Here is a 10,914-nt window from a genome sequence, read left to right as displayed (position 1 = left end):
CAACCAGGCCACCAGCGAGACCGGGGCCATGAGTTGAGTGTGGCCAAGGCTGGTTTCTGGGGCAGTGTTTCTTTTGCATCTACTACGTGCCAGGCGTGGAGAGGCGTGAGCAGCACAGGAGCCTGCAGGGCCCAGTGGAGGGGGAGGGGAGGGAGGAGGAGGGCAGCCCTGAGCATTCAGTCCCAGGACCGTGGAGGCCCAGGAAAGACGGGGAGTGACCACAGGTGGCTTGGGAGGGCCACATCTGGCCAGGCTCCTGAAGGAGGCATTGCTGGGTTCTCGGGGACCTTGGGTTCCTCTAAAGCCAATCTGGGGCAGGATGGGAGTGCAGCCATCACATTCGAAGATGGTCTGTTAACTGGAAAACCAGCCCTGATACCACGGTGGTCAAAGGAAACAGTGTTTCTTGGAACAAAGGTTCGCACCTGGGACGCACTGAATCAGGGAGGTGCGGGGGCCGGGAGGGCAGGAGCAGGGGACGTGCCTGACGAGGGGTTCCCCCGGAGGTCGTGTTCAGGGGCAGCTCACTGGCTGGGCAGAAGCCCTGGATCACTCAGCCCCTCTGAGTGGCTAGGGGTGCCCAACACAGCAGAGGCTCCGAACGCTCCTTTGCCTCAAAGACCCACGTCAAGACCCACGTTGACCCCAGTGGTCCTCCAAGTCCATGAGCAGCCTGCCCCGTGGCCTGCCCCGTGGCTCCCCACTCCTCTGCAGAAAGTCGCTGCCTGACCGACTGCGTTTCCTTCCTGGGTCCTGGAAAACACTAGCAGGGGGAAGGGGAGAAGGAGGAAAGCAGCCAGGCCACGTGGCGGCCACAGCAGTGTCGGTGGGCCTGGTCAGCCCGTTCACACTGACTGGCAGATGTGGTTCAAGCCCAGGGGGGGCTTGGGGAGGAGGTGTAGATGGGGAAACCCAGGGGCACACGGAGCAAGAGCAAATTTCTCTCCTGTGCCACTCTCCCACCCTGATAATAGCTCAACACGCTCTAGAGCGCACTTGTAAATATCAGAATGACTCCTTTCCAAGTTCAAGAAGCCCTATTCTGACTTCATTAGACAAATAAGTGAGCGAATAAACAATCAGAGAATTATTGGCTCTTATAACTGGAAATCCAGATGGAGTTCAGGTATGGTTTAGTCAATGCCATTGGCTGACGCAGATTCACTGCATCTCCCTCTGCCCCCTGGGTGAGGTGGCTTTATCCAGGCTCTCTTCATGGCCACAAGGTGGCTGCATAAGCTCTAAATCTCACACCCACACTCCACCAAATCCACTGAAAGAAAATGCCTTGTGCCTAGACTCCCAATCACGGCTCTCCTTGGTCTTATGGAGCAGGTTACGTGCACATCCTGGAACCAACTTCTGTGGCCTCACCAATTGGCTCATGTGGGTGGAGACTCACCCAGGAACATGGGCTCTGCCCCACCCGGGCCAGAATGGACAGGGTGAGGTCCTGAGGACAAGAAGGGCACTGCCCCGAAGAGGGAAATGGGTACAGGGCAGCATCCCTGGGTGACGACTACTCTGTGCCAGCCCCTGTGCTGGGGACAGTTCTGGGAGAGCTGGACTGGCATGCCCTGCTCCCAAGAGGGCTGCCCCGCCCCCAGCTCCCTGGGGCATGCAGGGACACCCCCTTGCCCACTGCCCCGTCTGGGCTCTTGGAGGAGTCAGCAGAACAGCTCTGGGCTCACCCTGGGGAGCTTGAGGACGAGGGGCAAGCTGGGCCCAGAGGCCCCCGGGCGAGGCTGGGACGGGGCTGCCAGGCAGGGTGTGCGATGTCCCCAGAGCTGTCCCCAAGGCTGTTCCAGGCCTGGGGGCTCACAGGAACAGCCGAAGAGGCGCCAAGGAAGACGGTGGGGGCTGCTCTGCAGAGGCGGACCCCGAGTTGAGGCTGCAGCAAAGCCCTGCAGAAGGAGGAGGGGCAGGGTTCACCCCCCAGCCCCCCCAGTGTCCTCCAGGGCACATCCCTGGCGTTAGTGTCCACAGGAGAGAAGGCGCTAGAGTGCAGGAAGGAGGTGCACTCAGGGCCCGCAGGGACGGGGCAGGGCTGCCCGACACGGCCTCGGCCCCCAACGCTCCCTTGCCTCGAACGGGCCCTTCCCACAGGGAAGATGCTGTCACACCTTCCCCGCACCCTGCGGGAAGGTCACTGACCACGCCAGCCGTGTCCACCTGTGTCCTCTTTTTTTTTTTTTCAAAGAAAGAGTGAGAGAGTGGGAGAGAGAGAGAGAGAGAGAGAGAGAGAGAGAGAGAGAGAGAGAATTTTAATATTTATTTTTCAGTTTTTTTGGCGGACACAACATCTTTGTTTGTATGTGGTGCTGAGGATCGAACCCGGGTCGCACGCACGCCAGACAAGCGCGCTACCGCTGAGCCACATCCCCAGCCCCACCTGTGTCCTCTTTAGTAACAGAACCTCCCTGAAGGACAGCAGTGCCGCTGCTAACCAGCCACCTCTGTGGCAAGGTGAGGCCTGCGACCAGGTTTGGACCCAAGGGCATGGAGCAGAGGGAGACCAGGAACCTTCAAGAGGAGGCTACTTGGGCTGGGGATGTGGCTCAAGCGGTAGCGCGCTCGCCTGGCATGCGTGCGGCCCGGGTTCGATCCTCAGCACCACATACCAACAAAGATGTTGTGTCCGCCAAGAACTAAAAAATAAATATTAAAAATTCTCTCTCTCTCTCTCTCTCTCTCTCTCTCTCTCTCTCTCTCTCTTTCTCTTTAAAAAAAAAAAAAGAGGAGGCTACTTCCACTGAGGTGTGGACAGCAACCTGCACCCAGGAGGGACCTCAGGACTGTCCTGTGAGGAGCAAACTGCTCTGAGCCCCAGTGGACGCGGTGCTTGTGCCCGCAGTTCAGCAGGCACCATTGTGTGCGTGGACGTGAGGGAAGCCAGGCCTCCTGAGATGGCAGTGCACGCACACCCCAGGCTGCAAGAGACTGATTCTGGGGGAGCAGATACCAGGGGGCACTCGGCCACTGAGCCACATCCCCAGCCCTTTTTGTATTTTGTTTAGACACGGGTCTCACTGAGTTGCTTAGCACCTCGCTTTGAACTCACAATCCTCCTGCCTCAGCCTCCCAAGCCCCTGGGGTAACAGGTGTGCACCACCATACCGGCCAAACTAATGTTTTAAGAATGCTTTATGTAGCTGCTTTTCTGAGATACAATTTATATGCCATACAATTTTTTTTCTTTTTCTTTTTGGTACCAGGGATTGAACTCAGGGACACTTAACCTCCGAGCCACATTCTCAGCCTTTTTTTAAATCTTATTTAGAGACAGGGTCTTACTCTGTTGATTAGGGCCTCAATAAGTTGGCTTTGAACCCTCGATCCTCCTGCTTCAGCCTCCCCAGCTGCTGGGTACAGGTGTGCGCCACCATGCCTGGCGAGTTTATGTGTCATACAGTTTACCCAAGTGCACAGTAGAATGCAAAGGCCATCCAGGGTCCAGCGAAGATTCCCAAGCCTGGGGCTGCAGGGAGGGGGCTGGGGGAGGGGGTCATGCTGAGGAAGCGGCACTTGAATTTGCCAAGCTAGATGACATCACCTCCCGATTTAAATGTGCTACTGTTGGCAAAACTCCACCCCAAGGGGTTAGGCCAAGAGGACACTAACAGACTGTCCATGGCAGAAGTAGCCTCATCATCACCCGCAACGGTGCGTAAGCTGAGTCAAAGGAGCTGAGCGAGTGGAGAGCAGAGACGGTCGGCAGGGGACAGGGCAGGCAGATAGGGGACGTGAGGACAAGGAGTACTTATTTGGCAGAACACAGCAGAGTTGATGTCATTTTGAGGAACTTGTTTGCCTGGGGATTATGTGATTAATGAGCACCGCGAGGCTCACCAGGGCACAGAGCTGAGTTTGGAATGGCGAGGGACTTCAGGACGCGGCTGTAGTCACCACCGCAGTGCCAAGTAAATCAATGCAAAATTTGTAGTAAATGGACTAATTAATAGACTTGGAGGGTTCAAAAGCCCTCTCCAGCCCTAAAGAAGTTATAACCATGAGAAATGATTGTCTGAAAGTTGGCTTCATTTTTTAAACACCACCTAACTGTAAATAACACAGTTGTTTTCTTAGTCAAGCAGAAATCAGAGCGCACCAGCTTCCGCCTGCCTCTGCTGGTGGACTCCCTCCCTGCACCCTCCTGGCCGGAGGTCGCTGGCCTCCCCCTTGCAGCCTCTCCTGCCTGGGCTCCCCTCTCCTGTCCTCCCCCGGCCACTCTCTCGTGCCAACGTCCCAGCACCACTTCCCCTGGTGTGTCAACCCACAGCTCCTTTCTGAGTGGCGGAGCTGGGAGCAGAGCCGAGGGAGAAGAGGGGAGCCAGAGCCAGGAGGAGACTTCAGGACAGGTATCGCCCATTCTGTCTTATAATTCAGCAAGTTGGGGCTCAGAAACATTTAGAACTTCATCCAGGGTCACAGAGGGACTGTGCAGCGTCCCTGGGGCTCCATGGGAACCTTGGAGGCCCCAGCCTCACCCTGCACCTCCTCACCTGGACAATGAGGCGTGAGGTGGCGACTGCACCTGAGCAAAGCCCTGGCCCGGGCTGCTGGAAACTGGCACCTGCAGTTGGTGGTCCCTCCTCCGCCCGAGTGGGCAGTGGCTGCAGTACTGGGGAAAGGGAGAGCAGGGGCCCCGTGGACCAGCAGAGTGCACCCCAGGACAGACGAGCCGGGCCAGTCCTCCCATTAGTCACCCCTTGGTACTGCAGGGATTGGCTCCAGGCTCCTTGGAAACCGCAAGATCTGAGGATCTCAGGTCTGCCCTCTGAAGTGCCTTGGTGTCCACAGGAGCTGTGCACAGCCTCCCAGCACTTGTTTTGAAGAGGGGGTGCCAGGGAGGGAACCCAGGGGCTCGCCGACCCCAGCCCCTCCAGTAGAGTTTACATCGTGTCTAGATTGCTCGTAACGCCTAACACAACATACCTGCTCTGCAAACAGCTCTCATATGCTCTACACTGTTTGGAGAACCTAACGTGTCTGCCCATTCAGTACGGGTGCGGTTCTCTCTAGTATTTTCCATCTGCTGTTGGTGGCCTCTGTGGTTGTGGGTCCATGGATGCGACGAGCCAATTGGTGCACACACAGGTGACAGAGCCTCACACACCCAGTGGCAGAGGACATGTTGGAGGGGGGAGATCCAATCCCAGGGCTCCCTGGCAGGCCTGGCCCAACTCTGAATGGTCCCTGGGGGGACCATCAATGTCCGTCCAGGTTTTCCAGGAAAGCAGAGCTGACGGACATCCAGAGATCTATGGAAGACTCCAATCGCAGGGTGAGGAGTCCCGTGGTCTGCCAGTGAATGCCAGAGTCCCAGGAATGCAGGTGTCCACAGGCAGCAGATGGAGTCAGCTCAAGACCAGTGGACTTGCTCTGTCTTCTGGCTCTATTGTGGCCCAGGGCAGTTTGGACATGCGGCCTAGTGTGGGTTGGGGGTTTGGGGGCATCTTCTCTACCCACCCTGATTCCAATGCTCTTCTCTCCAGAGACCACTCAGGGACACCAGGAGCTGTGTTTCTCCAGCTACCGTGGGCGCCATCAACACCAGCCAAGTTGACACGTGAAATTAAACATTCTGCCATTTTGACCAGCTTCCCGAGACCCAGCCACAAGAGGAGTCTGTGGTTTTGAATCTTGGAGCTGCTGGGGATGCAGGGAGCCTTGGACTCTGGGTAGAAGCTGCAGGGCTGGCCCTGGGTCCCTGCTGTGCTCCTGGGACACTGCCCAGATTGGTGAGGTTGCAGGTCTGCAGAGTCTCCACACACCCCATGCAGGGTCAGCCTCTTCCCTCCACATCCAAGGTCTGCAGAGCACCAGCCGTGCTGGGGGTGAACTATGCCGTTCCAAAGAACCCCAAGCCTGCAGCTGACACTGCTCAGGCAGCCTCGGGCTTACCCAGTCCAAAGAGCTGGACGACCCGGAGCAAGGCCTACTGGACCCACCGCCACCCCGCACTCCCCAACCCGGGCTGCTCAGGCCCACAGAGCGCCCTCAGTAGTCAGGACAGCTGAGGCCTCCCACCATTCACCGGGGCCCACACGTTCTCGGCTGCTCCCCCAGGCCCAAGCCCTGGGAGGGAGGGACGCAGGGCCTCCACAGTAAGGAAGAGCCGCTCCCACACCTCACTGCCAACAGCAGCCAGAGCCTGTCCTTTGGCCCAGCACCCTGGCTGGAAGACAGGGGCAGGAGAGCCCCACCCCAGACCTATCCCCACACCCATGAGCCCACGCTGCAGTGGGTTCTCAGAGGGGCAGGAGGGCTCTCCTCACAAACCACCCAGCCCACTGCCCCAACACACACACACACACACACACACAGAGTGCACCAGAAACCACTTCTTTATTCAAACCCCAGTGTGCCCCTCCACACCGCCCACCCCGCTACAGACCCGAACCCTGGGCTGGGCTCTGCTCAGGGACCATCAGTTTCTGAACTTGCCCACCAGGGGCTTGGAGGGCCAGGCGCCCAGGCCCTGCTGGTCCAGGAGGAGGGTGAGCTGCTGGCGAGCCTCCTGGTAGGGCCCCACCTGGGGAGAGACGTGGCGTGAGGGGGCACTTGCCGGGTGCAGGAGGGCAGGAGGAAGAGGGCTGGAGCAGGCACCCACCTTGGCAGCCTCGTAGGTCTTCAGGGCTGAGAGGTGGGGCTTCCCCAGGGCACAGGCTGCCTGGCGAAAGGCCCGCAGGAAGGACGCCTTGCAGAGGCGGGAGGGAGGCCCCAGGGCGGCACTGCGGGGACAAAGACAGTGGAGATGAGGGAACGAGAGGGCAGGCGGCCTGTGGCAGTAACCACGGTCTGTTCCACACAGTGACAGTGTCACCAGGCACAGCCCCAGCCATCCCGAGCTGCGGTCCGACCCTGCAGGCAGGGAGCTGGTCCCAAAGGCCCTCCTCCACCCGCCCCGGGGGCCTCCTCACTCGGACTTCACGCGCCCAGTGGCCACGTCCACGACCTCCACGTCCGGGTCCCCCAGGCTCCAGTTGAGGCTCAGGCCGTGGCAGCTGTTGGGGACGGGATTGGAGGGGGCCACCGGGGGCCCTGAGAACAGGTGTAGGGTGGTCCGGACATAGGGAGGTGGCAGGCGTGACCCTAGGACGCCGTCCAGGCTGGGCCGGTCATGGATGGCCCTGCTCAGAGTCGGGGGGTCATGACAGGGGTCAGCTGTGGACAGAGGCACAGGTCATGGTCTGAGTCACCTCCGCACCTCCCCACTCCACCCAGAGCCCACTTCGCCCTGCCACCCCTCTTGCCCCTCACCCAGAACAAGGCTGGTGGCATAGAGAGGTGGTAGGAAGTGGGCCAGCAGCGCACCACCCAGCCCCAGCACTGCCCAGCGTGCCAGCTTGTCACTGGCTGACAGGCAGCCCACATGGGTGTCTCGAAGCGCAGGCGCCAGGTAGGACACGGGCTTCAGCTGTCCGCGGACATGCGCCTGCAGGCGGAAGGACGGGCTGTGCAGAAGGCTGCCTTCCGAGGACAGCGGGAGGCTGCAAGGCAGGCAGGGGACAGCGACCCAGGGTCAGGGCACGCCTCTGACCCAGTCCTCGTCCAGCGGAGGCAGCCCCCTCCCAGGAGGCCCACGTACTAGATGTCGTGGGCGGCTCCCTTGGGGGTGTTGCTGACATAGAGGTGCAGGAAGATCCGGGGCTTGAGGGCAAAGGGGGGCCCAGACCCAGGCTGGGGGGCCAGCACAGACCGCTCCTTGCCCTTGGCACCCCCCTGTGTGGCCAACAGGAGCTGCCGGAAGAAGAATCTGGAATGACAGGCAGGGGGCAGCTAGGGCTGCTGTCCTGGCCGGGGCTCTGGCAGAACCTGCCCCACCTGCCCTCACCTCAGCAGGGCCCTGCGGGCGATGATCAGTCCGTGACAGTCATGGAGCTGCCGGCCAGAGAACTCCAGCCAGCCAGCACAGCTGCTGCTGCCAGTGCCCAGGGCCACTACCTCGTAGATCTCCTTGGCATGGCCCCTGGCCCCTGGGACCTCTGCAGGGAGGGACAGGAAGGGCTCAGCCCAGGGCAAGAAACCCCAAGGAGCCTATAAGGTGCTGCAGGGGACAGGCCATCCCTACCCCTCTCCAGGATGACCGCAGCCACCGTCCCTTTGCAGGCCCAGTATGGCGAATTCTCATCCAGCAGGCGGTCCAAGCCAGCGCTGACCACAGCTGCGCAGCGCTGCTCATGCGTCAGGATGTTCTCTGTACAAGGGCCAGAGGCATAGGTGGGACCACAGACCACGCCCCTCTCTCACACCGGGGCTCAGGACGAGTCCACCTACCTACGCTCAGGGAGGTGAGTGGAGGCTGGCTGAAAGTCTCAGGAGGCTCTGAAAGAGAGATAAGGGGAGCCAGTCACCATGGGTGCCGGGGTCTGCCCTCCCATCCTCTGGGAAGCTGGGGGAAGAAGAGGCTGTTTCCACCTCTCAGAAACAGTCCCTGCCCAAGCATGAGCAGGACTTCCAAAGACACTGGAGCAGGGGTCAGCACACATCCCCCTACTGATGCCCATGAGGTCCTAGCAGCCACGTGTCCCCCTCACCACCACACACCCCCCAGAGCCACGGCAGCCTCTCCGGCAGGCTGAGGCGAGGTTACCTGGGCTCTCCAGCTGGCTGTGGATGTAGCGGAGGGCAGACAGCGCCGCCTGCTGTTTGGCTTCTGTCTTGTTGTTCGCGGTGCCTGCAGGGCAGACCACGCCATCCAGTTCCGCACACACCGAGAAGGGAAAGCAGGGACCTGTGGAAGGGGGCAGTGAGGAAGGCCCCACCTGGCCTGTGTCCCCATCGGGGCCCTTCCTAGGGAGGGTGCCACACCTACTCCCTGCCTCCCACCTGCCAGAGAGAGACTCTTTCCTCTAGGCTTCCTCTTGACGTCTGCCATCGAGGACAGCCACAGTGACAACCAGAGCTTAACCCACCCCTGGCTGGGGACTCTACTGACACGGTGCGGTGTGATCCTCGGCATGCTCTGCCGTTAACGCAAAGCCTCTGAAACACACAGGGATGAAAGCACTGTGCAGGGGAGGCCGGGAAGGGCAGGCAGCACGCCGGAAGAGGAGGAGGACCGAAATCCAGGGCCGCCTCCAGAGCCCAGGCAATGCTGTTCTCAGGGTGGAGACTCCTGGGCTCAGAGGACAGCTTTCTGCCTGCCACCAGACACACCTTTTATTTCTTCCCCTCCTCGAATTTGGAAAATATTCCTAGACAACAGCATCACTGCAGGCATTTCTGATCACACAAGGAGACAGAAATCCTAAAACCAGCTTCACCTGGTCAAGGGTGGGAACCTAAATGTCACAGTGCTTGCTGCTTGTTTCTCAAAAGCCCTGCCCTTTGCAGAGGATCCCACTTTCGAGACCCTCATTAGAACCGAGATGCAGGACACTACAAGGGCATCAAAACCAGCAAGGAACGTTGACTTCAGAAAATCCTCACAGAAAAATCGTTGGTGGAAATCACAAGGTTAACAGGCTACGGGGATGGAATATTTTACACACTCTCCAAGTTTCCCCTCAGCTGGCTTATTAAGCTCAAAGGGGAAAGCAAAGACACCGACAGATACCACCCTAATCAAAACCTCTCCCTAACATCGCCAGTTGAAGGACAAACTGAGATCACACGTCTCCTGATGGGATGCATTGCCAGGATGTGACATCACTGATAATGCACAGAATGAGTCTGATCCCGAGAAAACAGACTGTCCCAACTGAAGGACAATCTATAGGACGACTGGCCCTTACTCTTCAAAAACATCAATGCTGTGAACGACAGATGGTAGAATTCTTTGAGATGAGAGATTATAGGATATATGACAACCAAATGTAATGAGTTACGCTAGGATGGAAAATCATGGCCATGGGGGCATTATTGGGACAAATTGGCAAAATGTAAATGTGAACGATAGTTAGATGAGTGTTATAGCATCAATGCCAAATTGCCAGAATGTCATCATTGTACTGCAGTTACACAAGCCATGACCTTGTTCTTGAGAGAGACACACTGCTGTATTTAGGAATAAGGGGCAAGGTGTCTGCAATTAGATTTCATACTAAAACTGTTAAACTGGGAGTTGGGAGTGTATTGGGGCAGACAGAAGGACACAGTCATGACTATTCCTATATATTGTGTATAAAATATTGCAAATTGTGCTTAGCAGTGTCTTTGAAGTCGGCCCTCATTCAGAAATCTGCAGTACTGGCACGGCAAGTGAAACTGCAAAACTGGTCCTTTAAAGGGGGTGCAGATAGGCTGGGTGTCTTGGGGCACATCCCTTAGACTCCTGGGCATCAGGTGGGGATAATATTCACCAGCCAAGACCCTGCCACGGCCAGATGTCTGCTGGGGCTGGTCCCGCTGTTTGCGGGGGTCGACCTGGAGGCCCGGGCTGGGGTCCGGCCCACCAACCCTCTCTTGCTTCACCTGGGGCGGGTGAGCAGTGGCCCTACTGCCCCGCGACCCCGTGGCTCCCCCGACAGCGCGGCCCGGCTGGGCCTCACCTGCCACCGGGTCTTCTAGGAAGGTCAGGGAGACGCCCAAGCCGGCTGCATACTGCGCGAGCGAGGCCACCGCCTGGCTTGGCGGCGGGTCCCTGAGCGGCAGGCTCAGCGGCAGGGCCGCAGTGGGGAAGTCGCCCGCGGGCCCCAACGCCCTGGGGAACCCCCCTGGGCGCACCTCCGGGTCCTCCCGCGCCCGAGCAGGCCCGGGCTCCCCGACCCCAGCCCCACGCCCCGCAGCCTGCGCGCCGCCCTCCGCGTCCGCCTCCGCGCCCGCGGCGCAAGGGGGCCCCCAGGCGTCCTGGCCCAGGCCGGCCGAGGGTCGCCAGGGACTGGGCCCGGGGCTGATCTGCAGCGAGGCCGCCAGGCGGGGCTTCTTGCGACCGCCGTCGTCAGAGGCCGCGCTGGCCGACGACGCCAT

The 10,914-nt window shown here is 59.4% G+C and overlaps 1 protein-coding gene across 1 annotated transcript; it reads right to left on the bottom strand.

Moving 5' to 3' along the window:
* Nucleotides 1-6,430: 6,430 nt before the first annotated feature.
* Adad2 (adenosine deaminase domain containing 2) lies at nucleotides 6,431-10,914 on the bottom strand. The gene is made up of 10 exons (XM_026411433.2): nucleotides 10,497-10,914; nucleotides 8,597-8,737; nucleotides 8,281-8,328; nucleotides 8,075-8,200; nucleotides 7,838-7,988; nucleotides 7,592-7,759; nucleotides 7,264-7,493; nucleotides 6,924-7,167; nucleotides 6,614-6,734; nucleotides 6,431-6,535 (listed from the first exon to the last, which is right to left on the bottom strand). The coding sequence occupies exons 1-10, from the start codon at nucleotides 10,912-10,914 to the stop codon at nucleotides 6,431-6,433; spliced, it is 1,752 nt and encodes a 583-aa protein (XP_026267218.1).

Source organism: Urocitellus parryii, chromosome 15 (assembly GCF_045843805.1).
Source record: "Urocitellus parryii isolate mUroPar1 chromosome 15, mUroPar1.hap1, whole genome shotgun sequence".
Lineage (NCBI taxonomy): Eukaryota > Metazoa > Chordata > Mammalia > Rodentia > Sciuridae > Urocitellus > Urocitellus parryii.
Note: the sequence above shows the minus strand (reverse complement) of the source record. Positions and strands in the feature narration are given on the sequence as shown.